The sequence below is a fragment of the Triturus cristatus genome, chromosome 6 (genome assembly GCF_964204655.1).
Source record: "Triturus cristatus chromosome 6, aTriCri1.1, whole genome shotgun sequence".
NCBI lineage: Eukaryota > Metazoa > Chordata > Amphibia > Caudata > Salamandridae > Triturus > Triturus cristatus.
The window spans coordinates 1,226,067,610-1,226,089,394 of NC_140589.1; the positions used below are offsets into that span (position 1 = coordinate 1,226,067,610).

Genomic DNA, 21,785 nt, shown 5'->3' on the forward strand with positions numbered 1-21,785 from the left:
ATATCTGGATGCAATGACAGAAACAACAAAATACAAGTCGGGCAGCACATTGTGCTAAGGACAGATTTTTAGCTTACGTGTTTTAAGCCACGCCCTTAATTACATTGGCCACGCCCCTTGAGAGACCCCTCAGTTTTTTCCCCCCACTTAAAGCCCTGGGGAAGGGGTCATGACTCATTTATCCGATATGGTGGAGAAGCAGGTCACTCAAGTGCGGCCACATTGTATATTAGTGCTCAAGATGCGCTATGAATGTACTTACAATATGCACAAATGTATTGACCTTGTTCCAGCGCTGGCCAAGCGTTGAATTGCTCTGGCTTGGAAGTCTGCAGTGGCTACCGTACTGGGGAAACGGCTACTTGGCCTGAAGAGAGGTGCATGCCCAGAGATTGAGGCCCACACCCAGTGTATCAGTAACACTGCACGTAGAGGGTCTGCAGGCCAAAACAGATGAGAAGCCACCCTGAGCACACCCCCTTGCGCATTCCCATAATCTAAGCAACCCATTCCCCCTGCCACCAAGATGTGCCTAACTCCATTACCAATCTCACGGGTGGTGATGCGAGGCATTATCCCTTCAGCATCCCCACTATAGGTTGGACCAGAGGTATATCTTCGGGTGTATAAAATACTCCTCACTGAGTACCACGGTGCAGTGCTGCCCTCTCGCCTTGCTTCTCCATTCTAAAGGGATTGTCTTCTTCCAGTTTATTTAAGAGTTAAGAGTTTTGAACAGTAGCACCGCAGTGTTGTCCTTGGGATAAGAAGTGCGGTATTTATTACCTGCATGAGTGCACCCATTTATCAAGCCTCTAATGCTGAACAACGTGAGTGTATAATCTGTGGTACATGTTATCTTAGCAGAAATACCAATAAAGAAATACTGCTTGAAGTTTATGTTGTTTGTTTATAGTTTAATCCTCTATTTCTGCAAATATTACAACAATGATGGCTTCAGTAGTACTGTACAACCACATGTTGTTTCTGAAGTACCATCGGATATGTTGATATATGAGTATACACCAAAATAAGGAGTAATTACAACAAATCTATGTTGTGCAGCTCCCTTAAGGTGCTCTTTTTCCCCCTGAGCTCAGAGATATGCAGTGCATGCCAACCAAGCCACTGAGGATCTGGCTGTATCTTTGATGTAGCACCAGAAGTTATTTATTACAGCTATTGCCCAGAGTCAAATGACGCTAAGGTGAACTGCCGCCGGCAATCGAGACGCAAGCCCGCGCTCTGGAGTCAGCCGCTCTGGCTGCTGCACCACACCTCTCCCTCTGTGTATATAGGCTGGACATATATCCTCATCACACTGATGCTACCAGAACTAGTGTGTGCCCCAACAACCGAGAACCATGGCAGCCCTAGTACGGAGTGATTGATGCACTTCCTTGGAGAGAGGCAACCTGTGGAATAATGGAGTTGTATTCATAATAGCGTTGGTTATGTTATGAATTTTAATCTCATTGACTGCTACTTTCATAGATAAGGAGGCAATATCTCTCTGAATGTTTTTAACATCTGAGCAAATGCTGTCAGTATTTATATGAATAGCTTGAATTTCCTCCAAAATTTCTGATAATGAGTTGTCTTGTGAATCTATAGCTTTAGATTTCATAGGTGGTGGCGAAACAGCTTGTTTTCGTTTACTTGAGTGGTTTGTCACAGATTTGGACTCCATGTTGTAGTACAGAGAGCATTTAAATAGTTGTAAAAGAATTCAAAGCGTGAAATGCAGTTGCGGACGAGGGGGGGTTCCTGGAGGGGGAGAGTCGCGCGGGTTGGGGGCGTTCATTTATTTAAAAAAGATAATTAAACTTACCTGGCTGGGTCCCGGGTCCTGCGTCTTATTTTCTTTACTGCTCTCTAGGAACAGGAAGCAGAAGCAGGCAGCCATGCTCCCTCCCTTCCCTAAGCTAATCTCAATACTGCTCAAGCGGCGTTGTGATTGGTCGGGACGCCGAACAGCCAGGAGCTAATGGGGAGGTCATTTTCTCAATTTAGGCTGCATGCAGCCTACATGGAGAAAAGGCAGAGTGCGCATGACTGGTTTGAGCTACCCTAGGGGGACGACCAAACAGTCTTTGCGCACTCTGGAGTGGGCAGGCACACCACTCCTCCCCTACTCTCAGAGCAGCCTCACCCACCCGCCCGCAACCAAACATAAAATGGTAATAAAAACAGTTATTACCATTTTATGTTTCTGCTTCTCGCACTGCGAGAAGCAGTGGGACGACGCTCCTCCTTCCTAGTAGAGGAGCCGCCCCTGGTGAAATGGCATGCAATAATCAAAACCTTTAAGTATGCTATGGTTTTTCTGGCGAAATATTAATTTTAGTTGAAGAAAAAACAGAGCAAAAAGGTCTTAAATAAAGTTTCAAAAAAGTTTCAATGTTAAAATAATGAAGAAAGAAGAAAATCCCCTTTAAACTTTAGAAGGTGAAGGTGAAATATTCCAGGCACGCCAAGTTATAGAAATTCCCCTTAAGGGGGCGGAAAGCTTCTGAGGACAATGAAAGGCGCCTACTGCGCTTCACTCGCTTGCACGAGGTGCCCCAAATTTCTCCTGCAGCTTCCCCAAGGAGTAATAGGGATCTGCTGTGAAGGACAACCGGAACAAAACTCCTCTTTTCATCCAAAATTGGTCATCTGAAAAGCAGGTGAACACGGAGCTCCGATCACAGCGGCCATCTTGCATTGCGCCTGCTGCCGACTCCCATGCTCAAGAGATTATTCCAAGGAGGGATTGCAAGTGGAAGGAAAACACAGTGAATTAATTGCTTTCATATAATTGCACTGCATGATATTCAACTTTTCAGAAATACTTCTGCAATAGGCAACGTTATGAATAGCACTTTCTACAAGAGGACAGTGCTTGGGATTTCAGAGATGATTGGATACTTGTGTATGTTGTGTTTCTTTACACTATATAAACTGTAAAGACAAGATAGAACAGGGACAGACTCTTAGACCTAGTATGCTTTGGTAAAATGCAATGAAAACTGCCTCTGTAAAGGTTTATGATTTAAGGTGGGGCCATTGATAAAAAACAAACAACAAGTGAGGTATGGCTGTTTGTCATCTACATCGGGTCCTTATAAATACATGACTGAGGAGTGCAGACTTTGATTCCTGACATGTTAAAAAATGTAATTATTTCAGATTAGAAGGATTATTCATTTATATTTTATATGTTAAAATACTTTTTCTTTGTTATAAGTTCTTTATTATTTTTGAATTACAATCTATTTTGGGGATTAGAGAACTAGTGTAAATATTAAATTTTAAATTTTGAAATGGTCATGGTACTTCTTCCTCACTGCTGAGTTCGATAGAAAAAATTAGTAACTAGGGGCCAGATATACAACCGTTTTTAGCAGTCGCAAATGGAGCATCAGGCGTTTTGCGACCACTAAAACGGCATCTGTCATGTACTAACCCTATTTTGCGAGTTGGTAACCTATTACCTACTCCCAAAATAGGGTTTGCGAGTCACTATTAGGAAGGGGCGTGCCAAGTGCGTCCCTTCCTAATAGCGAGTTGCAAGGGCATGTACGATTGTTATGCAACTGAAATGCGGTTGCAAAACAGTTGCAGTTTACCGCCTACTTCAAGTAGATGGTAAGCCAGTCGCAAACAGAAAGGTGTCCCCAGGGGACTCCTTCCCCTCTGTAACTGGCAGCAAAAACATTTTTTTAAGAGCAGGCAGTGGTCTCACGGACCCCTGCCTACTCTTAAAAAATGATACAGAAACTATTAATTTTGTTTCTTGATTATTTTTGATCATTTAAAGAAAAAAAGTTGCTTTATTTATTATTTATTTAGAAAGCAAACACAGACATGGTGGTCTGCTGTCCCCAGCAGGCCATCATCCCTGTGTTATTTCCCATTCCCAGTGGGTCGGAAATTACGACCTTCTTGATGAATATTGATGAGGCAGGTCATTTACGACCCCATTGAGAATCGCTAATGTATCTGAGACATATTAGTTCATTTCATTTTGCGACTCGCTAAAAATCGCAATTGGCGAGTCACAGAATGTAATGGTCGTACATCTGGCCCTAGCTTCCTTGTTTTGGCCCTTGATTCATTCTACGCAATGCTCTGCTGTCAAACCCCCCTAACTATTGTCAGGTGAGCTACAAAATTTAGTATGTTTTAGGAGGCACGCACGCACGCCTCCCGGAGAACTGGCAGTGGAACAATGCACCTGCTCCTGAGACGAAGACATAACTAGTGGGCAGTTTGTTAGTGACATGATTCTGTCTAAAGTCAGATTTTTTTATATATTTTAAAATAGCTGATTTTAAATAAAGTTAAAATGAGAAAAAGGTAAATCCTTGAGAAGTTGGCTTTAAGCACGCTTGCAGCAGTACCTGATTCCTGAGCAGGAAATGCCTGTTAAGATTTCCCACTTACATCTGAGTTCCCTGCGGGCCGAAGAATTCACCTGATACTCATGCATCTAAGCAAGTGCAGAAGGGAGGGTAAACGCCTTATGGTTGTTCCACACCAACACTGTTTTTGGAAATGAGTTTTGAGAGTTAAAGTTTACCTTTGAATCTCAGAGGACGGACTAATGGTGTACTTTCTTTTGTAAAAAAAAAAACACTCATTCAACTCCATAATTCAGTTTTTCATTTCCATTTTATCAATGAGCCACATCCTTGATTTTTTGGCTGAATCCTGAACAAAACATTATTTTCATAAGTCACTTTGGGGGTCAGGATGGCGGAAGGCCTGCCACTGTCAGCCGTGTGGTGGCAGGCCCTAAACTATCCGATAGCCCATTTCCCCATTACGATGGCGGGGGAATTGTTTCTCAAGCGTGGCAGCCGCAAAGGCCGCCCGCCACGCTTCCGCCACAGGCAATCCTTAGGTTTCCCTGGTGGACTAGATAGGACTGGGGAAATGGTAGCACCGCCAGTCACATTACAATGCTGGCGTCAGCCAGCCTTTCCATGGCGATGGAACCGCCATGGAAATGCTGGCGGGGATTGGGTTTGGGGGCCCATTGCGGGCCCCCTCTGTGTGGGAGGAGGATGGTTGTGCACTGGGGGGTACACATGGTAACCCCCTGCATTTCCCTGCACAAAGTGGCAGGCACCTCGTGAAACCTGACACTTTGCAGGGAAATGCACTATGTGGCATTTTTGGATTGTGAATGGTGCTGCTGCCAGCAACACCGTCTGCAAGGTTCTGGGCCCTGGATGCGCCCGCCATAGTGGCGGGCACATCGTAATGCACTTAGCGGGACCTCCACCTTACCGGTCCCCACCACCGCAACGATGGCGGGTGGACTGATGTCCTCCCGTCATCGTAATGAGCCCCTTAGTTCCTGACTGCCTGCTCTGTGTTCCCCTTTTTTATGGTCTGTCTTGACAGCACTGCTGTTTTCAGACAATTGCTGCGCCCACATGCAGGGAGTCAGAAGTGCCAGTTTCGGTTGGGCGGAAGTTTTGTGCTTCCACAAAAAGCGCTTGCCGTTCACACAACCGTGATCATTTTGTTTATTTAGCCAGCTGACTTAGCTTGAGCTTTTAGGGGCACAGACATTCCATTGCAATGCTATTAACCCCTTCGCTGCGGCGCGAATTCCGCCGCAGCGCTGGGGGGGTTGACAGCGCCGCTGTGCTTATGACGGAACCACGCCGTCATGAGTCACGGGTGAGCTGTGCTCATGACAGCGTGGTTCCATCATGACTCGACCCACTGCGCTAATCGCCCGCACAGGCGGGGAATTAGCGCCGCGTGGGAGGAGCGGCCGCCAACGGCCGCAGCATGACGGAACCACTCCGTCATGAGCACAGCGCACCCGTGGCTCATGACGGAGTGGTTCCGTCATGAGCGGGGAACGGGTGAAAGTGTTGTAGATAACTAGACAATATATTGCGGTTCTCTCAGGCAGCAGCACAGATTGGAGAAGGGCAGTCAGCGTACCCGGATTGTTAGATCTGGCATGACAGTACTTTCATAAACCAGACCTATTGGCACTGCCAATGCTTGAGTCCTAATATCACCCGGGACACTTTTTGTCTGACATCTGGAAAGGTTTACTTTAGGAAAGGGGAAAAGATTGTGTAACCCAGGGAATAGAGCACACTGTCGATCAGGTATACTGTGCCACTGATCTCTTTCATGGAATGTGGTTCTGATATCCCTAACCGTGCTCTAATTTAGGAAAGAGCTGAAGACACACCTCTTTAAAGAGCACTACATCACGATGCAGTAACAATCCAAACTCGGGGCTAGCCCTCCATTCACGCGTTGTATCTTTGCCTTTGAATTCATACAGCACACCGCTACCTTACGGTAGGTCTGGGCTAATCAAAATACCATGCCCACACAATAAGCTAATCCAGTAGTAAGAGGTTTTTCACCTTGCATATCGACTTCTGCACTCCTACAGATGTTCGATGATGTTCGCCCACCTGCCTGTGGTTTGGCATTTGACTCCCCTCCTACATTCTGCCAAGAACCGTGGCTTGCATCCCTTCTTGCGAGGGGCAGAGCGCATTACTCACACCCTGCCCGGTTTGCTGCATTGCATTTATGAGCGCTTGGAAAGTCCATACCAGAGTGTATATTTGTAGCCCACCACTCATTTCAGAAGCTAATGAAACGTTGCTAGGGTATTGGTATTAGTGAATTTACGGTAAGAATTCTAGCACACATATTGTTGTCAGAAACAGCACCATCCAAGGATGGGCTGTGAAACTGTAGTACACAAATTACTGCAGTTTCACAGGATCAGGTCTAGAGCTTTTACTAAGTGGATGGGAAATCAATTCACATTTTTTATCTCTGTGATACTGGACAACTCCCAGACTGAAATATGCACTATACAGTAATACTCTATAGCCTGGTTCAAATCAGGATGTCTGGCCAGTACAGATCATCATTGTTTACCAATGTCACAAAACCCATCTGTTTTGTTTTTACAAATAGAAGGCTATTGGCAACGCATGAAGACGGATTAACATGAGTGCAAATAGGTAAACAACGTTTTCCACAAAACTTTTTCCCCGCAGGGAATCACAACGCAGTCGTTACAACGACCGCGTTGTGATTCCGCATACCATTACTCTGCAAGTCGGAACAACGACTTGCGAAGGGGGGGAAGGTGTTGAATTTAAAATCCAACACCTTCCCTACTGTCTGCACAGACTAGAGTTGGAATAGTAAATTATACTATTCCAACATCCAGCGCCTCCCCTCCGCAAGTCGTTTTTCCGACTTGCGGAGTAATGGTACGCGGAATCACAACGCGGTCGTTGTAACGACCGCGTTGTGATTCCCTGCGGGGGAAAAGACTGCGGGATGATGACATACATTCGTGCAAATAGCATTTGCACCAGTTTTACTGCTTGCGCCCATGATGGACTGTGCACAGTTTGCACCTGTTCCAGCTTTTAGCACAGTTATCGCCAGTTTGTATCACAGAACCAGATAGTCGGCTTACGTGCTCCCTGCCCACTATTTGCCAGTGCCAATGAGTGATTTGTGCCAGCAAGTGTTCTGTGCTTGCATACTGTGTGCTCAAATTACCCTTCGCCTGTACAAATGGTGACAGCACCACCGTCTCCATCTCCTCCACTGTTCATCTTTGCACAGTTTCCGCTTGGCTTCCTGACTTCCACTTCACACATCATGACATTTGTCTAAACAAAATTTCTACAAGCTACCTGATATGTTTGATAACTTGTTTTTTTTAATTTGGCACATGGTACCTAAAGTTTGTACCCTTTGTGGGTCTTAAATGAAAAGATGCCACAAAAATTAATCTTGTGTTCAGCCATGGCTTGTGCCATGCACAGCATCATCGAGTAGATCATGGGTACTCGCAAACATTTGCGATGTTCACCGGGGGGGCGCATGTAAAGGTCAAGAGAGCCATACTTTCAGCATCACTGGTGTAGACAGTGTGCCAGAAAACTAAGAAAAATGTGCTGCCGCAGTGCAGAATCGAACTCGTGATTCCACAGGCGACTGAGCAGCAGTGAAAGAGGGAGAAGCAATCTGAGACCACCGCTCTGTCTTTCACTGTCAATTGAACAGCCTTATTTTGACTAGGACGTGAATTCCTGCTACAGGTAGATACAGTCTTGACTGCACCCGCATGTGAGAGAATGCCTGGGGCTCCCTGAAGCCCATACACCCAAACATAAAGCACCACTGGGTGGTACACTATCTGTATTTCCCGTCCCATGAGGGACACAGTTAGTGCATCTCTCAACCCCCGATTTACCCCTTCACACATCTCAGTAATACGGCACAGGCCCAGTGGTAAAGGCATTCCCTCATTGGTAGGAGGTCCATACATATGAGAGAATACCATCAAATGTGTGCCTGCAAAACTGATAGTGGCAGTCTGCAGCACCGTTGGCTCTTTTGTGATGTGGAATGACCCATTGGGTTCAAAAGTGTATGCAAATGCCTATAGACTAGGGCAGTACTTACCAAACTTTTTAGAACCACAACCCACTTTTTAGAATGCTAAACGTTTGCTACCAATCTTCCTGTAATGGCCATGAGGCGGGTGATTTTTTAATGTAATAAAGCATTGTGTGGTGCCCCATTGTCATTTACAGACAGCACATTTTCCAGTGAAATTTGCTCAGACAAACAGTTTTACTGATAAAACTATATTGCTTACAAATTAAATGGTTCCAGTGAGTGTCTATAATTTGTGTATCAGCAAGTAAAGAGTCTTGATTAATTCTGGTCCTATTAAAATGTTTGTTCCCATCACTCTTCAGAATTGCAACAAAAAAAAATGTGCTTCATTGTTGCTTTTCTAACTGCTGCAGGTGTACAGTTCATTTACAGGCATTTACCATTTGTTGTGTGTTACAAAAAAGTGACAACCCTACAGCTTTTCCTTTCTCACTCCTTTAACCCAGCAAGACTGTGACATGATTCACTTTACTGCTCTTTCTCTAGCTGCAAAATGAAAGGAGTTTGTAAACACTGGTCCCCATGTTAAAAAACATAGGCTGCAAATTGTCAGTACACATAGCCTGACCTTTGACCTCTGTCTTTAAAGCGCAGCAAATGTGACAAGATAAATGCAGAACTTAAAGGTGTCTTTATTCATTGCTTGGACTTTCGTGACCCATCAAAAATTGGCTGACGAGCCACCAGTGGGTCGCAATCCATAGTTTGCGAAACACTGACTTAGAGCAATTCCTGTAAAACAGCCTTGGTGTAGTAAATGCATATGGCACTGGTGAATACATGTATCAATGTCTAAGTGAAGGCTTAATCAGCTTTTACATGATCCAAACATTTGATTTACAAACTACACACTCATCTTACTCATTTCAGGAAGTGAGGGGAAAAAAGTCCCAATCCCTTACTAGCCGTAAAATAAGCATATATCCTTCTTGTGCTGTTTCTTGCCCACAACAGGGGGAGATGCCCCTATCCCCCTAATTTCAAAGTAGAGTTCTGAAGATGTGTCTAGGCAAGAGTTCTGGTCTTGTAAAGTAAGGAAAAAATTTCCAAATCCGTACTAATTTGATCCGATTGCCACCTCTTCTTCTGTGTTCACCCTTATGAATAAAGCACAAATTATTCACCCACTCAATCGGATCAAATTAGTACGGATTTGGACATTTTTTCCTTACTTTACAAGACCAGAACTCTTGCCTAGACACATCTTCAGAACTCATCTTACTCATGCATGATGAGCTCACCTCACCAGCTTTTTAACTCGAGCAACAGAACACCCGCTTTTCAAAGCCTTCAATAGTTTACTCAGCTGTAAACTGCTCTGCTTAGTGCTCGAAAGACACTGCTCAACAGCTAACTCAAATAGAAAAACACACCTAAAACTCATATGGCAAATACAACTACTTGCACCAATGGGGGAAATTCTTTTAGTATGACTACAAAGAAGCCGATGGGTCATCCAGTGAATTATGACACAATTTACCGCAAAACCCCTGCTGATATCATCAAACAATTATTCTAGGATGACAATTGTGCTCTTTATTTTGTTTACACATTCTTAGCCCCTTTACGTCACACTCCCGGAACTAAGAAGGCAACGTGACCACCGATTATTCCCTATAAAGCACAATTCTTCCTTGTCTACCAAAGTGTGAATGACTAGACATGCTCACGCTCAAGTGACAATTTCCATTCACCACCATGACAAATCTACATCCTCCTCAATGATGGTGTAAATTCTGTGTATTCCCATTGGCTGGCTTGGCGTCGGACGTTTCCAACTTGAAGAGGCTGTGTTTGCAGTGGTAGAAGCCACTTTAAGGTGGGAGGTCACAGAATTCCATCACTGTCCAATGAGGGAAAGCCCAAGAGCGGGTGCTTTGTCAAGGACAACATACATTGCCTCCCCAAAATTTGAGGTGTATTTTACTGGGCACTATACTTGACATTTTCTAAAAAAACACCACTATTCCACCAGTGGTCTTGCTGGTGCTGATATCGTGTGTCACACGGGGGCACCGTGTGAGTTGGCATGTATGGCATTTACAGTGGTCCTGCTATACTTTTAAGAAGGAGTTGCAATACTTCTCAGCATGTCTTATCATATTTTACTGGAACACCCGGGACCGCCAATTCACTTCATGACTTTTGTGCATTTCACGGAGACAACCATCACTTCACAGCAGGCAGCTATACACTTGATGGAAAGTACCAGCACATCTGTGCAGTACAAATTGTGGAGAGGGGTGGCTCACTGGTTAGAGGCGGCCGACCTGTAAGCAGAGAATTGGCCAGGGACCTGGGTTCAATTCCCGACGCGGCAGGGTCGTGGACCAGGGTCAAAACAGACTCGATAATTCTTGCCTTGGTACCTACTCTAACCAGGAACGCACTCGGCAACTCTGGGCATTAAGCTTGCCTCATCTCTACAACAGCCTGCCAGGGATGCCTGGTTTCACCTTGGAGATACCCAGAAAGGGACCATCTCACAGGGAAAACCAGGGCGGGTTCCCCAGCGGTCTTCAGCACCAGGATACTCCATGGAGTCACAGTGCGCTTTACAAGTACACCCACATTTACAGCAATAACTTTTATAGGACAGTCTCAAATACCACTTCTCAGCACGTCTGCCATTGATATAAAATACAGTTCTCTTCTTCTTAGCAACAGGCTTATCAACACTACTTTATGATGAGTCAGTTATGATTAAGGCTCCCTTTTTTCCCTTTTTACTGATTTTTACAGATAAATACAGACAGAAAACATACATTTTATTGTCTGTATTTATTTGTAAATGTGAATAAATACGGAAATTGGTTTGCTTTTGAGTAATTCTAAACACTATCTGCCAGACCAATAGATGTGTGGGTTGATAGAAAAGGGGGTTAAAAAAGAAAGGAATTGTAGTAAAGAGGCTTTAAAAGCAGTAGATATGCACAAGGTTGATACAAAAATTTGCATATTTTCATGTAAGTGCACTGATTTATCTTCTGCTGGCCTTCACAGCGCTGAAACTGGGCAGACATTCAAGTATGAGTCCATATTTATCGGTTAAATAAATGTGGAAATATACTAATTTCAGATTAATTTTTCTACAAAACCCAAAACAAATATGGATAAATACAGATAAAATTACCAAAACATAAATATGGATAAATACAGACGTAAATGGCAAAAAAATAAATACCATAAAACCGGGAGCCCTAGTTATGATGAGTCAAAACTGCCGCTAGACAAATCTCTGAGCTCTCTCCAGCAGGAACATTAATCACCAGTTGTCTTGACATTTTTTATTTGCAATTCGGAATTTTATAAACCATCCCATTAGAACATAGGTCGATTCGTAAAATTAAATACTGATTGAAAAATTACTGGTCACGAATGGCAACCAGTATTGTTCGATGAGTTAGTCATACAACTGGCCCTGAATTTTTAATTTCAAAACTCTTAAAATCTGCTTGTGACAATTTTATGTGCAAAACTGTAAGGATGACGTACTTGTGTGAATCAGAGCAATGAATGGATTGAACTGCCCACCACAAGCCCATAATGGTTCACAGATTCCTCATGAACTGCTGTGATGCTCTGGTCTCCATGTACCAGAATGATACAATCAGAGGTGTGTAAATTTGCGCAACTTCATTTCGCCAACATTAAAATTCTCAAAAAGCTGACAAATTTATTTAAAAAAAGCTGGGGAAAACTAGGTTTAAAAAGTAAGTTTTCCAAGAGACTAAACCTTTTTTCATTCTCCCTCAAAAAGAGGATTTTGTGGGAAAAATATCTTGCAAAAGCTTCTCACAACTTGCCAACTTTAGGAGGTTATAAATCTGCGCACTTCAAATAACTTTTCCCTCAGATTCAAAGTATACAGAAGCCTAAAATAAAGGTCAGTTTAGAGTTCTGGTGCCTTCCAGTGATCAGGAGCAGGCAAAGATGCCTAGGGCAGCCTGGAACGGGTTCCCACTATTGCAGGCCTGCATGCTGTGGGCATACTTTGTATCCACGCTCCTGTAAGTGGCCTATAGTTGGAGACTAGGGACGGCGTCGTGCAGCACAGAGTGTCATCTCCAAAGCAACTATAGAAACATGTTCATCCTTAGCAATGCTAATAACAAGGAATGCAATAAGATGCCCAGAGGGATCCTGCACCAAAAGGGGACTAGCTCAGATGTCTTTAATGCATCTGATGGATCACGCGTTATCCTGATTTGGCTATCGGCCCATCCGGTCTACTGGTAATCACGGCCTTCTGATAGAGCTATATACACATTCGTTGTACCTGAGTATGCTGAGTGTTTTTATAACCAGCTCCAGGAAGACGAACTGTATGTGCACTGATCTTCAGGTCCTGTGAGAGATGAAGACTTTGTTAGGATAAGCCAGGGACAGCTTTAGGGCAGTGAAACCAGTGCCACCACACTGGGCGCCGAGCTTAGAGGGGGTGCTGTGTGATTAAAAGCACCTGCTGAAGAGTTCCTTGTGCATCCAGCAATTTTCAGGCAAGAATAACAATGTCACAATAACTCTGGTGATTAATGTACCTGCTGGAGAGAAATCAGAGTTTTGTCTAGTGGCAGTTTTGACTCATAATGAAGTAGCGTAGAAGGTTAATGTGCCTGCTGCAAAGCACGTGTAACATGCAGATCACAGAATTGTATTTTATGTAGATAGCTCAGTGGGTTACTGCTTTTGTCACAGAGATCCTTTATGTTAGTAAAGACAACCCTGAAGCCTACCAGTCAGTGCAGGTATCTGGTTTACAAAGACATCTTTGGGGCATTCTAAAAGCTTTCCTGGGAAGGCATTCCATCCATTGCTTACCATTGGCTTTGTGTTTTGTAACTCACATTTGCTTGCTTTCTATTTGCTGGCTTTATTTGTTTTAGGCTATCCAGTATGTCTTTGTTCCTCACATTTGTTCACTCTTAACATTCTTCGGCGTGTGCTTGTTTTCTCTAAACAGGCCTTTACATGTTGTGCTTATCTTGTCACATTTACTGTGTCTTCAAAGACAGAGGTCAAATGTCAAGCTCTCTCTTCTGAGGGATCTTGGTGTTTACTTTTCTTTCTCTGACTTCAAAGTGAGAGGATTTAAGTGAAAATCCTGCTGGGTACTCTTGTGAGAGGAAAAACGGTAGGATTTTATTTTTCTAGCACGCAACAAAATTTGAATGTCTGTGAATGAACTGTGCAAATAGAACAGCACAAAGGAAGCTATTTTCTTTTAGTCTTGATATGTGGTGGAAACAAATATTGTAATACTGTCAAAACAAATTATTACACTTGGTGATGCCATTTATGCACATTAACATTTTGTGTGCTGTATAGTTTTATCAGTAAAACTGTATGTATGTGCAAATGTAATGGTCATGTCAATTGAAAATGTGTTGTCTGTAATGGCAGTGAGGTACCACACTACAGCACCTTACTCCACAACACACTACGACACTCTATTTCCCTCTGCGCTACGTCACTCCACTCTATACCACTCTACAACACTCCACACCACTCCACTCTACCACACTCAACTCCACACCACTCTACTCCACTCTGTGCTACTCTACTCTACTCCACTCCACTCTACACCACTTTACGCCACACTACTTTTGCCACGCCACTCCACTGTACGATACTCCACTCTATGACAATCTGCTCCTCTCCATTCTACAAAACTCTATTCAACTCTTCGCTACTCCACTCCACTCTACGCCACTTTATGACCCACTACGCCACTCTATGCCACTTCATCTTAGGCCACTCTACACCCCTTGATGCCACTTCTTTCTATGACACTCCAATCCTCTCTATGACACTTCACTTTAGACCACTCCACTCTACGAAATGCCACTCTATGACACTCTTTGCCCCTTTACTCCACTCTACAGCACTCCACGCTACGCTACGCCACTCCACAACACTTTACTCCACTCTACATAGTGGCACTCTAATCTACTACATTCTACGGTACTCCACTCCACTTTACCACACTTTATTCCACTCTATGTTATGCCACTCAATGTCTCTCCACTCTACGCCAGTCCACCCCCACTCCGTTCTATGCTACTCCACACCACCACACTCTATACCCCTCCTCTATACGCCCCTCCACTCTACTCCTGTTCACTCCTCGACCCTACACTCAATGACATAACCTTTATGATATAACACACTACTCAACACTATGACTCTACACTCTATGCCCCTCCACTTTGCTCAACACCACTCCACCCCACTCCACACTCCAGTACTCCACTCTATGACACTTTACTCCACTCCTCTCTACGACACTCCACAATAATTTGGACCACTCTACGCCACTTTACTCTAGGCCACTTTACTCCATGCCACTCCACTCTATGACATTCCACTCTACGACACTCAACTCAACTTTATGAATCTCCCCTCTACACTCCATTCCACTCCAATCTACTCTACAACACTCCACTCCACAATACTCAATTCTATGACTTTCTACTCCATTCCACTCTACGATACTCTATGCCACTCCACTCTACAACACTCTACGCCACTTCATTCTACGAAATTCCACTCTACGCCACTACAATCTACGCCACTCTACTCTACGACCCTCCATGACATGCTACTCCACTCTATGACAGTTTACTCAATGCCACTCCACTCTACATCACTCTATGCCACTCTAGGCCACTCCACTCTGACATTTTACCCCACTCTACTCCACTATATAACACTTTTCTCAAGTCTATGGCACTTTACTCCACTCTATGCTATGCCAGTCTAAGCTCTTCCACTCTACGTCACTCCACTCTGACACTCTACTCCACTCTATGTCACTCTACTCCACTCTGTGCCACTCCACACCACTCTACAGCCCTCTACTCTATCATACTCTACAACACTCCATTCCACTCTATGCCCCTCCACTCTATACCCCTCCACCTTCTGCCCCTCCCCTCCACTCCACTCCACTCTATAACACTCTGCTCCATTCTAGGACACTCTACTTCACTCCATGCCACTCCACGCCACTCTGTGACCCTCCACTCCATGACCCTCCAAAACACTGTATGCCATGCCATTCTACACCACTCAGTGCCACTCCACTCCATGCCACTCAACGTCATTCCACTGTATGACACTCTTCTCCACTCCATGCCATTCCACTCCACTCCACTCTATACCACTCCATTCTACGACACTCTACAATACTTTACTCCACTCTAAACAGGGCTGAACTGGCAGTAGCGGGCACCGGGCAATCCCCCGGTACGCCGCACGGGTGGGGGCCGGTTTTGGGCTCCTGGGGGCCGTTTTTGTTACAGGGCCGTTTTAGCAGCATAGCTGCAAAATCGCCCCTGTAACAAAATCGGCCGAAAACCGGCGCTGGCAAAGAGCTCGGCGGCACCCCTAAACCCCGGGTGGCCGGCGGTGCACTTTGCCAGGGCCGGTTTTGGTTCCCAGTCCGGCCCTGACTCTAAAGCACTTACTCTACTCCCTGCCACACAACTCTACACCTTAACACTCTACAACTGACACTCTACGACACACTATGCCACTCTGCAACACTGTACTCCATTCTATGCCCCTTCACTCTAGGCCCTTCCACTCTATGCCCCTCCATTCTATTCCCCTCTATTTTACACCCTTCCATTCTACACCCCACCACTCTACATCACTCCACTCTACATTGCTCCATTCAATACCACTCCACAACACTCCACTCTGATCCATGACACTCCACTCTAATCCACTCACACTTTAATCCACGACACTCCACTCTACGACATTCCACTTGACACTCCACGACACTCTGTGCCTCTCCACTACACTCCACTGCACTCCACGCCACTCTACAACACTCGACTCCACAACAGTCTACACCACTCCACGCCACTCTACACCACTCCACTCCGTCCTCTATGCCACAAACTTTTAGCCATGCTGTGCAGAAGTCACACTTGTGCACAACATGGCTAAAATACTCTGCCAATAGCTCTTGCATAGACGAGAGCTATTGGCTTTGCCACTGCTTGTTTATCTTGAGTTTCTGTTTCTCCAGACCAATCACTCTTAAAACATACTGCCTACCAGTATGGATGACTTGTGACGCCTACATCTTGTAGTCCTTATTGCATTTTATAGCATTTCCTATATGCTGATTTAAATATGTATTAATCATTGTCTCTGCATAATGTGTGTGATGTAAAGTGCTCTGACACCCTATACTGGTATGCTCAGTGCTATAAAACAGATGAAATACCTGTGAGAGATGGTCTATGGAGAGGTGAAGGGTACCACTGGAGGGTGGTAGTGAGGGAATCCATATAGGATGCCATTTGGGGCACCAACAAAGTTTGTTGCTCCGGGAGCCTCTAGCACTAAAGCCAGTCCAGGTATAAACACTAGAACTGCAGTGCCTTTTGCTAATAGTGGTCAGAAGTCTGTAGAGTGCTATGTTGTTCTACTTTTCCCCAGTTTCTATTTGTAATTATCATGTAATATCTGTGGGCTTAATCTGTTCTAGTCCATCTTGTTCTGTTTCGTCAAGGATTGTCAAAATTAAAAGCATATTTTAGCTGTTAGTAATGTAAGAGTAGTCCTTCGTGACATTTTCGTTGCTTTCGTGAACTATGCACAATTCATTAATTTTGCATTATGTGAAATTCAAGAAATGTGTGAAGTTTTGCATTACAAACTTTTGCCTCATTCTTTGGATATTGGAGAATGGCAAGTCATTTTCTGCTTGAATCATACTCCTGTTGCTGTTCCATTTACGTTAGTCTGCATAATTCTGACAAACAATTGTGAAACAATTACAGATTTTCACACACCATCTAATCAGAAACCCTTGCAAACTTGCAGAGACCACTTAATGCAGTGCTTTAAATGGGGGAAAAAAAGTGCAGGTACTCAAGAGATCGAGCTGGGGGCGTGGCAAGGAGGCGGGGCTAGAGGCGGGACTAAGGGTGGGTCTTATGACAAACATTTGAAGGGCGCAAGAATTTTTTCGGTTGCGAATGATGATAAATTGCTTCCCACCGCAATTTATTGTTGATGCCCTTGCATGTATTAAGTTGTACTAGTTGACTGACTTGAAAGGTAACTATCAGGTTTCCCTTTTTTTCAGAGGCACCTGTATATTAAACAAAACATTAAAAGGTGCAGAGACTTGTTTTACTGAAAATTAATTAAAGGAAAAAAGACTACATCCTAAAATGCAACTCTGACCCGCATCGGATGGAAGGAAGCCATCAGTTGTCATGCTAGTGATCCTGGGAAAAGCAAGTTATCTGGGGTCTCACAACAGAGCAATAATATTTCACCCTTTCATTCACTTTCAGATACTGTGCCACCCAGCAAAATCTAGTCCAAAATTCTGAGGGGCTAGTAAAACGATGGAGGCACATATAACCATGTACATATGAGCACGGTGTCATTGATGATGGTGGTCAGCAGGCCTGCTGTAGCCACTGTTTCTGAGATGGGAGGCACCCTGTACCCACATATGTTTGATGCTCAAAGCTTCCCTTAGGCCTGCTCCTTCTCCTCAAGTCCAAGGCTTGGATTCCTCCCTTGGATGCTTTAGGTTCCCTGGTGCTCCCACTCCTATTGTGTGGCTGACTTTTTTCATGAATACCAGATACAGCCAGCTGTTGTGTCAACTGGTGATGACCAGTCTGGTGCACCTCATAGTGCAGTGGAACCCTACAGATTTCTAAGCTGCTGTAGTGGAAATTGGGAGGGGCTTTGGGAGGGGCAGACATTTGGCACTATCAGAGATATGTCTCTGTACTGCTCACAGCCGCACACTTATGGATGCCTCCACAGTATTGTCCTGGAAAGACATACCTGCGATTCCCCGGCTAACTATGATCCTTCCTTCTTTCGACTTCTCTGCCTGCTCCCTCCTTCCAGTGCGGGGATATGTGTCCTGGCCTGTAGTGGTGTGGGTAGTTCTTAAGCTCCCTGCCTGGCCTGAGGGGTCTAGCCCTCTGGTCACATCTGAAATTACAACTACATTCTTGGGACAATATTTACAGTAGTCTGTGTACCACTTTGCCAATTCACTAATTTTACATGGATGGAAATCCATTTTCATATTATACTTTTGTCACAACACACTAGTGGCACTCTGTGGGTGCAGAGCTCCCAAGCTGGAGTGTTGGGTGTGCATCCAGAAAAAGGCAGCAAATGAAAGATAAACCACACCTAAAATAGATGGTTTTACATTATTTAGCGGAAAACTGCAGTTATTTTCCCCCAGAAAGTTATGTGAATTTGCATCAATTTGCTTAAAAAGAAGGTGAAGGGCTGGCTGTAACTGTCCCTCCCCAAGGCAGACAGTCTTTGACATACAGAAATAAAACTGAATTTCCCCGTTTGGGATTATTGTAGGATGTCAGTAACATTCACTGTTTGGGGAATCTAGTCATTTCTGCATCTGTGGCAGGTAACTGGATATGGGCCTGTCCCAGTATGGTAAGAGCTCTGCCTCCAGACATCCTTCCTTCCTGATGTCTGTGTCAGTCGAAGCCCTGGTCCTCACCCACCTGAATGGAGGCACCTCTCTGCCCATTAGCCTCCTTAATAATATTCAGACACCCATGAAAGCACCTTAACCACTGCAACACTTCCCATCATGGGCTTGTAGAAGTTGGCCAAATTCACCCACACTGAAGTTATTGTATTGTAATGGCATTTATATAGTGCTTACTACCCCTGACGAGGCGTCGAATCGCTTTTTCGGCGAGTAGCACGCTACTCCGGAACCCAAGAATGATTAGTGTTGAATTAGTATAGTGAAAATGTGAAAGTAATTTGAGTGGTGGAAAGGTTAGTCAGTTATTTGGATTCAGAAGGATAGCGGAGGGATAGAAGAGGGAAAAAGGTTTGCATTTATATAGCGCTTGTTACCCCTGATGGGGTGTTGAAGCGCTTTTGTTTGGAGAGTAGCACTTATCGGGTTTAAAGAACAAAGAAATACTAAAAAGTGTGACTGAGCATGTGTATGACAGAAAAAAGAGTACTTGGCAATCTAGAATAGGCCTAGTTTCTGAGAAATGCTTGATATCAGACAAAAGCATTCTGGAAGCAATTTAAAGTGTAACATCATAGAAATGAATGAGAAACATTTACCAAGCCATGGGACGTCATGTCTTAGTCGTGCTTGAATGCTTATATTGTTAGCTACGTTCAGTGTTTTCTGGTAAATGCACATTTTCAACTCCGTGCACATTATTCTTCCCCTTCCAGTGTGCCCCAGTAAAGTCTATACTGTGTTTAAGTATTTTGATAAATCCATTCTTCCTCCAAGTATGCAATCTGAATTCTTATGATTGTTTGTTGGGCTTTTCATTGTTTAACTTTGTTACAAAAAAAGTGAGTCACATTATGGTAAACTTTATATTAGCTGAGAGAAAGAAAAAAAAACACAAGACTTAAAAATACCACCCTCCCCTCAAAATTATTTTTCTATCCAGCTGCCGCCCCCGCTTTAGATAACACTTTTTCGGATGACGGGATACTCGCCCTACCCCTACCCTCTGATTTCCCTAGCCCTTACTTACTAGCCCCATGTCCCCTCTGATACCCCATGTGTCTCTTTACATTGTCTCATTTTTCAGGTTGTCACGCCACCTTTCATCTTAAATGTCCCCTCATTCATCCCATCAAATTGCTTCTCTTGCTTTTCTGGGATACCCCTCCCCCACTTAAAATACCAGTCTCTGCCACTGCAGATGTCGCTCTGTCCTCACTCAACAGGCCCCTTCCACCAACCTGTGTCATTCTCGAAAGCCTTGGCTCTTTCTTGGGACACCTACCCACCCCGACTCTCATCAGATGATTCTCATCTCATCCATCAGGTGCTTTATTTTAAACCCACTGCCCCGCGCCCGCAGTGTATTCTCTACTATAATTTGCTTGCCCCTTTATTCTTCAGATAACCCCTCGATTTCTTCAGCTGACTGTGCTTATACCCCTTCACTTCTGAAAGCTCTCCTCAGTTGTCCCCTTTATTACCCGCCAGCTGCTGTGCTAGTCTTTCCTTTCCGTCTTTTGAGCATAGAAGAAAGGGAAAGCCAGAGCAAATTGTGCTTTTTAAAGAGCTTCCCTTTCTTCCTGCGCACAGCTTCCTGGCGGGTGAGGTCACACCAGAGGAGCAACTAAAGTCAAATTTCGGAGCTGGGAGTGGGGGCCTAAGAAAAAATTTCGGGGGGAAGGGGGGACGGATTCTTGAAGCAAAAGTCAGAGTGGAGCTGCAGCGGGCTCTCTAAGAAGGGGTGAAACACATTAAAACCTCATTAACAAGCAAAAAGGTCTTTCAAAGACCTGTGAAGTACTCGGTCGGGTGCGGCTGTGTGTGTGCCCGGGAAGCTGTCTCAGCTCGGGCTGCCACACACGACGGGGACGGGGGGCTGAAGTCCAATGGGCATTGCGAACCTGGGTCACACGTTGATCTGCCTTGGCGCCGTTACTGCCTCCTTGTGAAATCACCAATATGTGAGCATGCGCCGCAGTGTAGAAATGCGATGCATGCTCACATGATCTCAGTGAGTACCGGTACTCTATTTGGTAACGGAGAAGTGTCGGTACTCTTGGGGGGGGGGGGGGGGGGGGGGGGGAAAGAAGTGCCGGTGAGTACCGGCCCATTTAAAGCGCTGACTTAATGGGAATATACCTGCACTTGTATTTCCCATCTCATCCTCCCATTCCAAAGTGCATTAGTTGACCAACGTATACAAATGTTGACAAAAGTCGCCGAAGCCAAGTAAAAATATTGCTGCCAGTTAATTCCTGAGGGGGGAAAGCATAAAGACAATAATGGTGATAACGAGAACTTTACTGTTAAGTTGTTAAGTGCAGAAAAATATCTAGTGTGACCACTAAAATGGAATAAGTTGCCCTCTTCCCATTGATTTTTAGATCTGGCACCAGCTTCAGATTAAAGCATCGAGTGGACCTCGGCGAGCTGTGGGCAGTGGCTTGCAGTGAAGAGGATGAGGATGAGGAAGAGGCGCGGGAACTACACATCAACCCTAGAGAGTCGATCATCTTGATCTGGTCCGGCAGTGTCTGCATTGCTTCCTTTCGGTCAGTGGTAAAAACCAGCAAATAAATACAATCTCAATGAATATTCTAGAAGGATTTATCTTGAAGTAATTGCCTACCATTGAAGCTGAGTGCCCCAAGTACTCCTACAAGTTGTATAGGACAATTACCTTATCACTATGTTTATGTTTATGTTTATGTTTATATGTTTATAAAGCGCTCAAATGCCGAAGCGTCTTGGCGCTGGGAATGCAATGGCAGGGGGATGCAGGGTTTAGTGGCTTATG

General features: G+C 44.5%; 1 protein-coding gene across 2 annotated transcripts in view; it reads left to right on the forward strand.

Moving 5' to 3' along the window:
• Positions 1–21,785, forward strand: part of TAGAP (T cell activation RhoGTPase activating protein) — a 389,656-nt gene that overhangs the window by 263,083 nt on the left and 104,788 nt on the right. For both annotated transcript variants that reach the window (XM_085612145.1, XM_085612144.1), the window contains exon 4: positions 21,373–21,540. In XM_085612145.1, the coding sequence (XP_085468271.1) occupies positions 21,373–21,540 (168 nt within the window). The remainder of the gene's footprint in view (positions 1–21,372; positions 21,541–21,785) is intronic.